Genomic DNA, 15,319 nt, shown 5'->3' with positions numbered 1-15,319 from the left:
TTGTTTTTTAAATTTTATTTTTGATTCACTTTATTAGTTTTTCTAATCCGGACTTCTGTGCAGCTGGATCTGGTAACATCCTAAGTATTTCCCAATAGGATCATTTTGTTCATGCTTAAAGTTAGTTTTCTTTTGTTTTTCACTGATATGACTCTGCAAGTGCCTTTCCCGTTTGTGAAGGGGATTTGTCTGTAGTGTTTTGGATCTGTTCATAACATTTTAAAATGTCGCTTAATTCGCTTGTTTGTGGTCATCACTGTCTTACTTTGTTGTTCTATCTGGAGCAAAAACATCTGGTTCCCCTTTCTATGGTACGGTATGAACTTACTTAAAACCAGTGTTGTATTTCAATCACTGTTCTTCTCAACGCTGCTCCTTGCATTAACATATTCTTAGGCAAGGGGTAACATTTTCTGGTCTCCTTCAACTTTTAGGCTGTGAAACAAAGCTTACTGGTGGAGAAGGAAGTTCAGCAGAATTATCTCCTGAGCCTTGCAGATTATTTTGAGTACCGATGTGCTGATGAGGCGACTGTAGTCATGGAGGTACCGAGGTTACTAAAAGAAGGATGCTTTAATGCCAGACTGGTGAACTTCCTGCGAAAAGACCAGAGATCCAGATTCCTCCCTGCTAATGTCAAATACAAATATCTCAAGGTAAGCACTAACGACAATCATGTCTGCTTCGTGTCCTCCACGATAAAATACTTTTTGAAGTAATTGAGTTTCAAAACACAGACAAAGGTATCTGCAGCTCATTTGAATTCCCAACACCTTGCAGAGACACCCACCTCGGATCAAGCCCTCATGCGTTTCTTTTCGCAAGCCCCAATTGTCTATAAACGGCAATTCTGTGGATTGTAGTATCTCTGACTAATAGGTTGTGTTGTGCTTGGTTTGCATGATTTAGAACGGATGAGAATGAAGAAGATGGGCCTTGTTGCACACTTGACATATCTAAAATTCAACTGCATTGGCTTAGAATGAAAATAAAGAGCATATAGTTGAAACTCATGTGCCCTGTGGAATAACAAGCTAAAAAAAGTGTCTTGTAGAGGTCATGATTGAGTTAGTTGGACAGAAGTAATCCGCTGCAACTAGAAATTCCATTGTAGAAGGTTAAAGTTAGGATGTGTCAGTTGGGAGTGGATCAGATGGTAGTGGAACATCAGGAGTATAATCACATCATAACTCCTTTAGTTTGTAGAGGCACACTGTGTGCTCATGTTGCATCCATAAAAGCGTGGGATACTTGTCTCCTGTATCAATCCTATAAAGTGTAACACAGGTGATATCGAGTAGGTCAGCTGGGCTCAGGAGTAGGTGTGGATACGTTAAGTACAGACATTTTGAGAGAGGATACTTGATAAGTCATGTGTTGGTGGAAGCAAGTTTGACTGGTATAGACTGGGTCAATTATGTGTAGTTTTAAGGAAGTTTTGGTTTAGCAAGTGTATGAGAATGTTTGTCATGTGATGAAGTGGTGTAGTTCAGGTGGTGCTGGCACAGATGGAGTGGGTTAAGTTTAGGTACTGGGTGGAGCTGCTATCTGCCATGGTAAATTGTTGTTGCTGCAAGTGACAGTAGCTGTCCCAAGCTCAGATAATATTGTGTTCTCCGTTGTAGGATCTTCGCTGTACTCAACCCACTAGGCAAGGGTTTATGAGGCAGCCTGCCCTCATCTGCTCAATGTGTGCGGTTCGGTCAGGAGCCTTTGGACAGGTGAGCGCATTACAAGACCCTCAGCCAACATAAATGTTCTGGCTATAGAATTCAAATGACCTCTTCTCTTTCCTGGCATTTATTTAAATACACTCTCTTCTCCTAGATTGCTGCCTTCACTCCATCTAGACTTCACAGTTTGCCTATTACGTGCTCCTTAAGTGGCATGCTAAACATCTTTCACTTTTATTATTCCCAAGCCATCCCACTCAAACACTTATGTCATCTGCGCCTCTTTCTTTCTGTTCTTAACTTTATCTCTCTACGGACTTTATTCTCAAATCATCCTCTAAAGTTGGGCACTATGATGACATTTTACCAAGCGTGTTTTACCTTTATAGCTGTTCCTGAATGGCAAGAGCTGTGTGATGTGTGGACAGACGGTCCTAGCGCTTGGAAAGGAGGCCTATGTTTGTCATCTGCACTACAGGTAAACGGCGAAATACAAAGCCTAGAATACAGACATTGACCTAAAAAACATTCTGATGTCACTTGGCTAACACTGCCGTCCATGACACGATGTAATGTGTTGTCTCTACAGAGCAGCAGTTTCTTAAAGTTTTATTCCAAGTAAACAGGTTATGACACGGTGTGTCACTAGTGTTTGTGTAGCACACGTTCTGCTTTGCACCTGGAACAGCTGCTCTGGCACACGTCTACATACAGAGCTGAGGCTTCCATTCATGCCAGAGTCTGAGTGGTCTTATGGTGATGTTATGGACACTGTGTGTATCTGTAGCTTGGGTAGCAATTGTTCATTAAGCTGTTCGGGATTAGAAAATGTGACCGGAGGATTTCACCAATTGCTTAATTTTCCTTGCCTGTATATGTGTCTGTTGTGCATAGTTTAAAGGGCACAATAGGAGTCTGCTGTGAAAATGATGCAGTAATACCACATAGGAATTAAAATATACCAGAGGGTACAGTAGTTCTCCAGGTGGCAATGCCACATCATTAAAAGTAGTGGAGGTCTTTGTGGGGCATAAATTGCAGTTTCAGAGTTTTCATCCCCTCATCCCCTGTTGCTTTGCCTCTTTCTGATACCTCGAAATCAAAGTTAGTCAAGTTTTCCTCAGTGAATTGAGCTTAGTGATAGCTACTTGGAATTGCGGCAGTTTTGCAAAATGTATAAATCCGAGGTTGGCATAAACTTCTTTTTTGCCCAAATAGTTTTTAAAACCGTGTGATTAAGGCCCACAACGTGGCGATGTAGCACTTGACAGCAAGGAAAGTTAATTTTCAAACTGTAATAGAAGCAAACGTATTATATAGCAGAAGCTTATATACAGGATGGTGTACGATAATATAAAGATTAGTAGGAGACAAGTGTGATAGAAACAATACATAATATGTACACCTCCTTCTCTCTCTCTCTCTCTCTCTCTCTCTCTATATATATATATATATATATATATATATATATATATATATATATATATATATATATATATATATACATACATATAGATCTCTCTCTCTCTCTCTCTCTCTCTCTCTCTCTCTCTCTATATATATATATATATATATATATATATATATATATATATATATATATATATATATATATATATATATATATATATATATATATATATATATATAGTCTCACAGAAATACAATCCAAAAACCAGGCAATACACTTGATAATGCTTAATAAAAAGATGAGGGTTGGTGTAAATAAGGTAGGGAAACTGTAGAAACATGGGTTCGTACGGTCACAAAGCAGAAAGGTAATGTGATCCAGCTCAGTGTACTTTGAGTCCTAACTATTGCTGGGTCGTCAGCACTACAGTGGTGTTCTAACCTGTTTTTCTAAGGATTCCTACAAACAGGATGCAGGCGCCTCATTCATGCAAAGAGAGTTTAACTAGAGGTGAAGAAACGATTTGAAGAACGTTGGTAGTTCTTTCCTGTTTTGGAAGGGGTTAGGTCCATCTCTAAAACTGTGTAGTGGTTGGCCAATTATTTTTATTATTTGTCTTCGAAAAATGACCCTGTGCCATTAGAACCCGGTATGGGTGTAGCACTAAACTTAGTCTACATTTAATTCCTATCTAGGTGAGCTGCATTCATCAGAACTATTGTGACCTTAAAGTAATTCCACATTACGTAAGGTCTGAACTCTACATTCCAGATGTCTTTTTAGAAGGAAATACCATTTTTAACCCACTGGTAGCTCCTCCAGCAACTCACTACTCCAACTGTGGTTGTTTTCCAAGTTTGGGGATAATAAACACTTTGGATGGGTTATTCAAGATACATGTATTAAACACTGGAAGCAACACAGCAACATTTCTACAATAGTTTTATACAAAAAGCATAACAACCTGATAAGAATATAATGCAAAACAGTCAAATATGGATTAATGGAACTGAAATATATGAATTCTTTCAATTTTAAAAACCATCAAGAAACTGCAAAGTGTCAATGTAAGTCTATGTGCATTACCAAAAACAGGCCCTAGAGGCCATCCTTGTGCAACAAAAAGAACTGTTCTGTTTCACCCAGGATGGAGAGTAGGGCCAGTTACTGTGCCCACTGGTACAACCAAATAGCTCCAGATCTCTTAGGTTACTGAATATCTTCTTCCTGGTCACTCATAAAGCCACCAGACTTCTAGGGTAACCAGCAACCATCAACAGTGGGAGACAGGGTCAAACACGCACTCCATCTCAGTTGCTGAGCAAGCTGGTCCTTCTAAAATGCCTTGCTTTTTTCGTGCATGAGCCTAAAGGAGGCACGTTGCGCTGATATTTTTTTTTTAAATGTTTTATTTTTGTTGCAAAATACAAATAGTATCATCATCATCAGTCACATAGAAACGTACAGTCGTAGGGCCTATTCATAACACAAGGTAAATGTGAGACGGTAAGCATTGTGATAGTTCCCAACAGTTGCGTTACAAATTCGTTAATCAGGGTGATCTGATGAAAGGGAGTATAGGTACACCGTGAAAATTACAATTTGCGTTTTATGTTTTTTTAAATAACAGCGAACATAAACCAGAAAAACTGCACACATAAATCGGCATGTCATTGAAGTAGCTTCAACAGCATTTAGCATCACAGTCGTCATAACAGGGACCAATCAGACATTCCTATGCCCCGAGCCCCACTCCATCCCCCCCCCAGCAAACTCCCAGCGCAAATCCATCCCGCTCCCATATGCGTTGCCCATCAACCAACCCCATACCCAATCAGTGTTCTTCTTCACTCTCAGAACCCTCAAGATCTTCCTCATCCAGTGGCTCACATATGTCCCCCCTATAGGAGTTCCAAGGCTGCCAGACCCCATTCCATTTACGCGGATTATCCCGTAATTTATATACCGCTCTTTCAGTCAGCATGAGCATGTCCATGTTTCGGATCCATTGAGCCAGTGTGGGGAGATCAGCCGACCCCCACTTCTGTGCTATATCTCGTTTGGCCGTTACCAGCCCCACTGTGGTCCACGCTCTTGCATAAAAGGTAAGGTCAGTAGGCTCCCAGACATTCACAGGCGGGTCCAAAGTGAGTGAGGTGTTTAGTGCCTGGGCTATGGTACGCAGAACCCGTTGCCAATAGCTAACAATCAACGGACATTCCCATAACGTGTGTATAAACGTGCCCTCTGCCCCGCAACCCCTGAGACAATAGGGATGATCCGCCCTGTGCAGTCTATGTAGTGTTGTGCGAGTGTAGTAAATCCTATGCAGAATCTTTAACTGTACCAGGCGGAATTTGGAAGATATGCCTGCCTCACGAGGGGACGCCATGGCTGCGTTCCAGTCGGTTTCGTCTAAATCTCCTACATCCGTCGTCCATTTGTCTTTCAGCTTCTCTAGTGGGTCAGGCATATTGTTAATCAACTTACGGTATGTCATCGATGTCGCCCCTTCCTGTAGGTAGTCTGTGAGTAGGCGGTCCTCTAGAGGGGAGGATTCTGGTGGGGATGTGTCTGGTGGAATTGCCGCTTGTAGGGCGTGTCTAACCTGTATGTACCTGTACAGCTCATTATCCCCCAGCTCATACTGCTCCTGTAGAGTCGCAAAAGGAATCACCCCCTCCCTCGTCCATAGGTCCCCCACAGTTGAGATCCCGATGTTATCCCACTGCGTGAAGCCCTTAGTGCGTCGTAAATGTCCCAATGCTTTCGTGTCCCATAGAGGCGTAAGTTTTGTGATGGTCCCATCCCATTTCAGTTTTGCTTGCGCCTTATACCATAGACGAACAGTGTGTTTCGTGGGGCCAATGAGTTTTGCCGCAATACCGCGGTGGTACAGTGGGGCCAACAAACTGTTCGTACCCAGTTGTGCCCTATCTGCTTTAAACGCTGGATCCTCTTGCGGGGCGTGTATCCACTGATTAAGGATCTTAAGCTGGGCCGCCCAGTAGTACAGCCGTATGTTGGGCAACGCGATGCCTCCGTCGTACCAACCCCTATTCAATTTTATGTGCGAGATCCGGGCTGGCCGGTTCCCCCAGAGCAGGCCCGTGATCTGTGCCGTTATCTTTTGGAGGAAGCTATCCGGTACCAAACGTGGAGCATTTTCAAGAATATACAAGAAGCGCGGCAGGGCCATCATTTTAAAGAGCGCTGCCCTTCCCAGTAGTGTCAATGGGAGTTCTTTCCAATGTTGCACATCATTACGGAGGCGGAGCAAGGGAGGCTGCAAATTAAGCCGTGCGAACTCTGCCTCGTCTCGGGTAATATGGATCCCCAAATATTTAAAAGAAGTGAGCGCTAGCTCTAGCGGACAGGAGTCCGGGAGTGGTGGGAGTGGCCCCCGTAGCTCGAAAATTATCGATTTCGCCCAGTTAATGGTGTAGCCCGAGACTCGCCCATGTGCATTACAGAGAGCCAGGAGGTTAGGAAGGCTGTCCTCTAAGTCAGTAAGGTATATCAACATGTCGTCCGCGTATAGGGACACTCTATCCTCCCATTGCGGGGTCCATTGGATCCCTTTCAGGAGCTGCGTGGTGCGAATAGTAACCGCCAACGGTTCCAGAACCAAGGCAAAAAGGAGGGGTGAAAGCGGACACCCCTGTCGCGTGCCACGACCTAGATGTATGGTTCTAGAAATGTGGCCATTAGCTACCACTCTGGCTACGGGGTCTTTGTAGAGCATGCAGATCCAGGAGATAAACACCGGACCAAAGCCCATACGTGCAAGCACTGCAAAAAGATAGTTCCACTCCACCATGTCGAACGCCATCTTGGCGTCTAGTGAGAGGATCGCAGCTGGCTCTCGCAGTAGCGAGAGTCTCGCCACAACCCCATGCACCCTGCGGAGGTTTAAGGCCGTACTTCGATGTGGCATGAAGCCGGATTGGTCTGGGTGAATCAATTGAGTTAAGCACGGCAAGAGCCTGTTCGCCAACACTTTAGCGATAATTTTGGCCTCTGGGTTCAGAAGGGAGATGGGTCTATACGACGAGCATTCACTGGAGGGTTTACCCGGTTTCGGAATGGCTACAATAGTCGCCATCCGCTGGTCCGGCGGCAACATCCCCTTCAACCTACATTCCTCGTACATTTGAATAAGGGGTGTACCCAAGGACTCTGTCATGGCTTTAAACCACTCGATGGGAATTCCATTGGGGCCCAGGGCCTTACCCGAATGAAGGGAGCCAATGGCTAGTTGAATCTCATCCACCGCCAAGGGCGCGTCGATGTCCTTCGACGCTTCGTCCGTCAATTTCGGCAGGGGCACATGCTCAAGGGCAACACGGGCCTCATCCTCCGCCACCACTGTCGTAGGGGTGTATACTTCACTAAAATAATCAGCAAGGACCTCCACTATCTCGCCAGGGCGGGTGTGGACGACGCCACACGAGTCAGTGAGCTGTAGGATATTTCTCCCTCCCCCCTGCTTCTTGTCTAGCCACGCCAAGAGTTTGCTAGCTTTGTCCCCGATGTCGTAGACCCTGTGTTGTGTCGCAGCAATATCCGACACCGTGACCCTCCTTAAGTGGTCGGTGAGGCGACGTTGATGGACCTGTAGGTCGTGGAGTGTGTCGTCCGAAGGATTTGCCATATGGGCGGTGTTGGCCCTCTCGAGGCCCAATTCCAATTCTAATGCCTCCCTCCTGTGTGCTTTTTTGTGGTTCGCAACAATGGCAATGGCTTGGCCCCTAAACACGGTCTTATACGCTTCCCATAACGTAGAGGGGGAGTCTACCGAGGACCGATTCTCCTCAAAGTAAAGCCAGGTAGCTTTCTTCAGGTCTTCACCTATCTGTGGGACTTTAAGATATCCAGGGAAGACCGGGAACAACCGTTGTCATTTAGTGTCTGTGGTAGTGATTGTCAGAGTGAGCGGAGAGTGGTCCGAGATGCCCCTCGGCTGTATACTTGTCTCGGCCACAGTAAGATGCCCGTTGCCCAATACGAGAAAGTAGTCTATCCTGGAGAGACTATTATGAGTGGCCGAATAATATGAATATTGCTGCTGGCCAGGGTGTAGTGTGCGCCATATGTCCACCAATCCCTGTGCGTCTAGAAAGGTCTGGAGCCTGCTGGGTCCTTCTGTGTGTGCGCGGGAGGGAAACCGGTCGAGGGTGTCCGTGAGTGTCATATTGAAGTCCCCACCTATGAGTAGGTCCCCATCAGGGAGGTCCAACAAGAATCTGCCAAGGTCCGGCAGGGCCACAGAGTGTAGCGCTGGCGGTATGTATACGGAAACTACATTTAACAATTTCCCCTCCCACTGGCCATGAACTGCCGCAAAGCGGCCATGAGCATCGACTGCTGTTGGCTTCACAATAAATTGGGAGGATTTCTTCTGCAAAATACCCGTACCACGGGACCCTGAAGTGAATTCCGCATGCACTATCATTTGATAGCCTCTCCTGTCTAGGGCCTTCGTGGCCGCCCCCGTCAAGTGTGTTTCCTGTAGGAGAACAAGAGCAGGCCCCTGTCTTCTAATTCCCTGTAGCACCAGTCCCCTCTTGATCTTATCCCCCAGACCCCTAACGTTCCATGATATGACGAGCAATGGGTTCGGTGTGGTGTGGTTATCTGTTCCAGCCATGAGAAAGATGGTGAACCATTATGAAGCCCCCTCGCCGTATGTGAGGTGGCATGCGGAGACAGGTGTAGGGCAAGTGTGACTCTTTCCAACATTCCATTCCCTCATCGCCCCAAATAGACCAGATGCTCTCAGTAGAATGAAACATACCAGTAAACATATGTGTGCATAGAACAAAAACTCGCAGGACCAAAGGGTCCCGTAGTGCAAACTCACCCAAATCCCTCTCCCCCCCTCCCTGCCCCCCTGCTGCACGGACTCAAAACTGCCCGCCCCCCCCAACTGAGCAGAGTGCATACCCCATCCCCCAAACAATGTACTTGCGCGTTGGGGTGAGGGACTCTCCGCTGCCGGCAGTCTCTCATTCACACCCTCGGAGGCCCTTCACCCAGTGTCCAATGGCGGGAAGCGCTTACGCAGCATTAAATGTCCGTAACAAAATAGAGTCTGATGCTCATTGTTCCTCGAACTCTTCTTGGCCGCCTTCTGCTCCCAAAGAGCCGCTGTTTTCTGGTCCCCCTCCCGAAGGCTGGGAGTCCTGGCGGTGACCTCCATTTCGGTCCTTCTTGGGTCGATTCGTCCGTCTCTGATTCTGACCCGGCCTCCAGCCTTCCAACCATTCTTGCACGTTTTCGGGGTTATCGAAGAACCACGTTTTGTTCTCTGCTACCACCCTCAATCTCGCAGGAAAGAGCATGGAGTACGGTAGTTCTCTTGACCTCAGTTCTTTTTTCACCTCAAAGAACGTTCGTCGCCGACGGGCGACCTCCGCTGTGTAGTCGGGGAAAATGGCGATGGTAGCGTTCTGGATCTTAAGAGGAGGAGAGGTTCTGGCCGCCTGCAAAATGGCGTCCCGGTCACGGAAATTAAACAAACGGGCTACTATGGGCCGCGGAGCCGGCCCCGGCTTTGGTTGGCCTCCTGGTACCCGATGGGCCCTTTCAACTGAGAAAAAGTTGGACAGCCCTTTTGGCTTCAGTTCATCCGTGATCAGGCTCTCCACAAAGAGGTCCATGGCTTTAATTCCTTCCGACTCCGGTACTCCAATAATACGGATGTTGTTCCGCCTCAAACATCCTTCCTGTTCATCCAGTTTCTCCCGGAGCATTTTATTGTCCTGCGCCTTCTTCCCCATCTCCCGTTGGAGTTCGGAGACGTCCTCCACTAGAGATTTCGTGACCACCTCCATGTTCTTAACTTTCTCCGACATTTTGTGGAGGTCCGCTCTGAGCAAAGTGACATCCGTGGAAATCGTACCCACGGTCGTTTGTAGCTGAGCCAGAGCATGCATGACATCGTCCAGCGTCGCCTTCTTACCCCCTGGGGTTTCGGTCGTCTTGCCTCCCTGATCTTTCCCTGCCGGGGAGGCGGTTGGCTTGTCGGAGGTATACCGTTCGATGCGGGTCTGTGTGGCGCCGCCCTTGGGACCTTTCCCCGCCATACCGCTGATTGTCGTGCTCCTCGTGCCCCTACGCTCCAGGATGTGCGGAGTGGCGTGGACGCACTGCCCAGACCAATTATACAGTATTCAAGCCTTAGTAGGGTGAGCCGTAGAGCGAGAAGCGCCGGTAATTGCCAAGTGCGCAGCACCTTCCTCGATCTAGAAAATGGCGGACGTCCCCTTCGTCACCGGTTCCATGACATTCAGAGCCGCTTGTGTCGACCACTGGGACTGTCGGAACGCCGGGGACAGTGCTGTTGTCCGCCACACCCCCGTGGTCTGTGTGTTTCGCTGCGTCTGACTGTCCGGGAGGCACTCGTTCTGCCGTCTCCCGCGCCCGCGGGCACTTCCAGTCTGGATTCCCAGGTCCGCCTGTACTTCCTGCTGGGCCACTCAACCAGGGGAGGCCCCGGCTTAAGAGGTCGGGGTAGGCCAAATCGCAGCTTTGACGTATCTCGGTCACCAGACGTCGGATCTTGTCACCGCTTGTCGCTGCTTACTCCACCCGGTCCTGGGCTCTGGTACCCTCCTGTAGGGCTTAGAAAATGTATCGGATTATATATCGGATTGACGAAGAGGCCGCTTCAGCTGCGGAGCTCGTCCCTTATGCTGCCGCCATGATCGGCTGCTAGCCACGCCCCGTTGCGCTGATATTTGAGAATCACTTCCAGTCCTTGGGTACAGGTGCAATCAGGCCCACCTTCAGTCCTCCCCTCAGGTAGACACGGGGAGCAGATCATTTATCTCTGTTCTTCTTCAAGTCCAGTTGTGTTCTGAGAAGCTTTCCTTTCTATGGTCACACGATAGAAATTGGTTTCAATGCATAATATAATCCTTAAAAGGATGTTGCTTCACTTCAGATTGTTTTGCTGCAAATCCAAATCTCTCTGTAGTCAAAAGAGAAAGCCAGGCCGAGAGCAGGCAGCTTCAATGTACATATCATTAGCTAGTGTTATTATATTATCATGGGTCTTCCTATCGGAGCCGTGTGATGTCCCTCTGCAGTTCCTGTTCAACCCCTTCCTGTCGCATTCCAAGATAGGTGGAGTAGATGACCAGTGATTAACTACTCTGTGCATTCCTCCCATAAACCCTTTTGCTAGGCACATGCCTCTGTTCCTTCCCGCAGAAAGGTATTTCATGCTTCTTCAAAGTCACTGGGGAAGAGACAGTGTGGCCAAATGGAATGATTTAATGCCTAGGCTCTCAGGCAGGGATAAACTTATTTTTCAAACCCACTCATGCTGTATATTTACGTAAAATCCATAGTCACCATTAAATTGGACTTTTGATAAATTACATTGTTGTGCCAACCATCTCTGTAATCTTTCATTGTTACCACTCAGCATTGCTTTCTTCAGTTAGGGGAATACTGTTTGATTGAAGGATGTGGGCACTTCCAGTATCCAAAGACAAGGTCAAAGGCTTTGCAGTATACATATAATGCCTTGTAAAACCTCCTATCTTAGGCTTAGTCAGTTGTGTAACATAGACCAGGGCCCTGAGCTGCAGGGTGCCCCCTCAACACAGTACTCTGGTCTGCGAACTCCTGATTGAGTCTGGAGGGGGAGGCTCCCTGTACCTTGCAGGGCTCCCGGAAGTTTTGTTACACCACTGGGATTAGTTAACCATCCTTTGGGATGGTTGTTCATCAACTTATGCTGTTTAGATGAATCTCTAATCTACTTAAATCTAGACTGGCAGTGTATGTGCAACCCTTCCTTGATATGTTCCACCTGAATTATCTCCATGATCAGTCTGGGATGCTTAACCAACTCTACTATGCGTTAAATGTCTTGGCTTGGACAATGCGTGCCATGTAATGGATCTACTGAGTTGTGTAATGATGCTGTGGTTGATAGTGTTGTCTTGCATCCTGAAGCAGCAGATGCCTGTGCTCTCAGTATTTCACTCTGTGATGCACATGATGGGAGTGACATGATGTATAGATCTGATTGTCTGTTTTTATTCTTTCCTAGGTTTGGGATGACTGAATGCTTTGTCTGCAAATCCCACATTCATCTCCCCAAATCTGCAGTTCCCGCTCTGCTATGTCACTACTGTGCTATTTTCTCCTGGTGCGCTGTAATAAAGGTGTGAGTTATCTATTCCTATGCACAACTCACATTTGTGCCTTCCATCTGCTTGAGTATTTCACCTCACTATCTATCCTCTCTTACTCATCCCTGCCATAGCATTCTGCTTCTCCTGCCCTATTGTCCAAACACTCCACGTTCTGCCTCCTCGCCCATCTCTGTGGTATAGCACTTTATGCCATGTCTCCTCTTCCACATCCTATTCATAATACTCCATGCTTTGCTTCCTTGCCACCCCATTGTCTTAGCACATCACACAGTTCCACTTCTCCTTTCTCCACCGTGTATCACTTTATTCATGGCTTTCTCTCCTTTCTCATTGTGTTTGCAATCCATTATCTAACTCCTCTACTACCTCATTTTTATAGCATTTCATGGTCAGCCCCATACCCATCTCCCTGTCCCAGCGCTCCATGCTCTACTTCCTCAATCACCTCATTAGAATAACAACCCACACTCTGCCTCCTCTCCCACCTCTCCCACACTCTATGTTCTGCCTCTTCTTCGACTTCCATGATCTGTTTCCTCTCCCACCTCATTGATGTATCACTTCATTCCAGTCTGCTTTCGCTGCTGCCTCATTATCTTAGTAATCAATGATCTGCCTCTCCTAAGACCTCTTTTTCATAGCACGCTGTGCTCTGCATCCTCTCACATCATTGTAGATGGACTCAATGATAAATTCCACTCTCGAGTGATTGTCAAAGTCCTCCTAGCTCCCTCCTCAGGTCATTTTCAAAGCACTCTTTCCTCCAGCCTCCTTCATAGGCTAAAGCAACCTACCATCTAGGCATAAGGAAACACTGCCCAATACAAGATTATTGCAACATGTTCAATAATACCTTGCTAAGCAGACCTTTTAGAGGCAGGTAGACCATTGGTATCCTGAACCAGTAATTAGTCTATGGGAGCTGCTGGGAAGGGGCAACGGGAAGGATCAACAACTCAAATAGCAATACAGTAAGCATTGAGACTGCAAGGTCCAAACACGTTTCATGAAAGGGAACTAAATTGGCTTAGTACCAAAAAGATTTAAAAGAAAATTGACAAACAGGAAAAATGTTTTATATCATGTCAACGCAAGATGATTATATTATGTCAACACAACACAAGTGTTGTTGTTTGATGAACTGTTAATAAAGAAAATAACTATGCTCTGAAGTAGGAGATGGTCACAAGTTAAATCGACTTGTAAATGATTACGCATGCTGTTCGATTGGGCTGCGAGGTCTGGCCCAGTCAACAAAGTTACTTTATATCTGATGAACTTCATGAACCATGCAGAGGAACCTTACAGTTGTCTCTGTAAAGGCCCTTCGGTGGTATAAAAATGTCTTACTGTCAATATTTTGAATGTAGGCATGATTCTTGAGAACTAAGCCAACGCCATTGTTCAATAATATAACTTCAACAACTTGAATATGCACCCTTTTTAAAAAGAAACGGGCAAGTGAGTGTGAAAGATTTTAACAAAATACATCTCTATAATTATTTTTGTCAAAGCCTTCAAGAAGAGACGATTGATAAAATTCCAATAAGTCTTTGTGCTACATCAAGGCAGATACATGAGCTGACCTCAGAACTTGGGATTCTGCATCTGCTGTTCCTAGTTATAGAACGTTAAGCATTTATAGCAAACATATAGTGTGGTGAAAAAAAGGCCTTACAGGACTCTTTGTTGGTCTATATTTTTTTATGAATGATTTAAAACAAAAAACATTAGAGTAATCATCTTAGGTCAACTAATACTTTGTTTCTATAGTTGCATACATTTCCTGCTTAAAACACATGGCAATGGCTGTTCCTTCGCTGTAGAGAAACAACTGATGAATACTTCTGCCAAATATCCAAACCCAAGCACTCTTCTGCTTTTTACAGGAATAATGATGAAACATGTTTTTATACTCAGTGGTCTGCTTGGTCTCCCTACCTGACTGTAGCTGTTACTGTAAAGATCCACAAGCTTATTCCATTGGTGCTCTATTAGGAGTTCACTCCAGAACCTCAGAACTGCTGTCTTGGTCATTATTCCAGCCTACCAAAGTACTGTTTTCCCAAATCAAATTTGATCTTCATCTCTCCAATAGCTCCACAACAAAACCAAAAAAAAAGTATTTATCAACCTCTCTGTATCTTTGGTGTCTCCCTCTCACTAACGTTTTAGTCTCTTCTTGCCCTCATATCTTTAGAGCTCGCCTTTCTTTCTCTCCCAGTTTTTTCTCGCAATCAACCTTGATCTTTTTTCCCTTCTTTATATTCTGGTCCTGTTTCCTCTGGCTTCCAAGACAGAAGAATAGAAGAGATAACCAAATAAAAGAGAATATCATGCATGCGATGTACTGTGATTAAGAGCGGCATGTCAATTATATAAACTAATTTTTGTAATTCTGATTTTGAATGGCCTCATTCTGTGACTTACAGAATTTTCTTCTCATTCTCTAGCTATGCGAATCCACGATGTTTCTTTCCATTTTTAATATCAAATAATTCCTGATATTAATTCAAGATGTATGCATTGCATGTTTCTAATTTTACATTATGGTTAAAAATATCTACTTAAATTCCTAAGGCAGAAAATGTATGACTAGGATGTATGTTTAAATATTGTGGAGCTCGCACAGCTGTGGTGAACCAAATGTTGGAGTAATAAAGAATTCTTGGTTGCTGCTGGGGGAAACACTGTCTGGCCAGGCAGTGTGGAGTAAACAACTAAAAGGAAGCTCTCCCGCCTAGGGAGAGAACCCCCCTTGCGCACAACTTAAGGAGGACCAGGAGGTCTAGTTCTATGAACGGTTAATCAATAATTTGTATTCACAACGGAAAAAGTTCAGATTTCCGGGTTTATTCAAGTTCATTGGTGAAGTATCATTGTTTGCAATGCATGTCAGCAATTGTAATCCAAATCAGGGTACATAAATTCAGGCGTGTTTTCTCATCACACAACCCAATGCATTTCGGGCGAAGCCCGTCGTCAGGGGGATTACTCTACGAACAAAAACAAAAATGCCAGCTGTAATCTCAATATCGAACGTTAACCAAGACACAATGCAT

The 15,319-nt window shown here is 45.5% G+C and overlaps 1 protein-coding gene across 2 annotated transcripts in view; it reads left to right on the top strand.

The window, feature by feature from the left end:
* Positions 1–14,657, top strand: part of LOC147679617 (telomerase protein component 1-like) — a 110,365-nt gene extending 95,708 nt beyond the window's left edge. For both annotated transcript variants that reach the window (XM_086943187.1, XM_086943188.1), the window contains exons 12-15: positions 435–656; positions 1,626–1,721; positions 2,063–2,151; positions 12,152–14,657. In XM_086943187.1, coding sequence (XP_086799313.1) covers positions 435–656; positions 1,626–1,721; positions 2,063–2,151; positions 12,152–12,272 — 528 coding nt within the window. In that variant the 3' untranslated portion in view covers positions 12,273–14,657. The remainder of the gene's footprint in view (positions 1–434; positions 657–1,625; positions 1,722–2,062; positions 2,152–12,151) is intronic.
* Positions 14,658–15,319: the final 662 nt, after the last annotated feature.

Source organism: Lissotriton vulgaris, chromosome 11 (genome assembly GCF_964263255.1).
Source record: "Lissotriton vulgaris chromosome 11, aLisVul1.2, whole genome shotgun sequence".
Classification (NCBI taxonomy): domain Eukaryota; kingdom Metazoa; phylum Chordata; class Amphibia; order Caudata; family Salamandridae; genus Lissotriton; species Lissotriton vulgaris.
The sequence above is the reverse complement of the archived record's forward strand: the minus strand, read 5'-3'. Positions and strand labels throughout refer to the sequence as shown.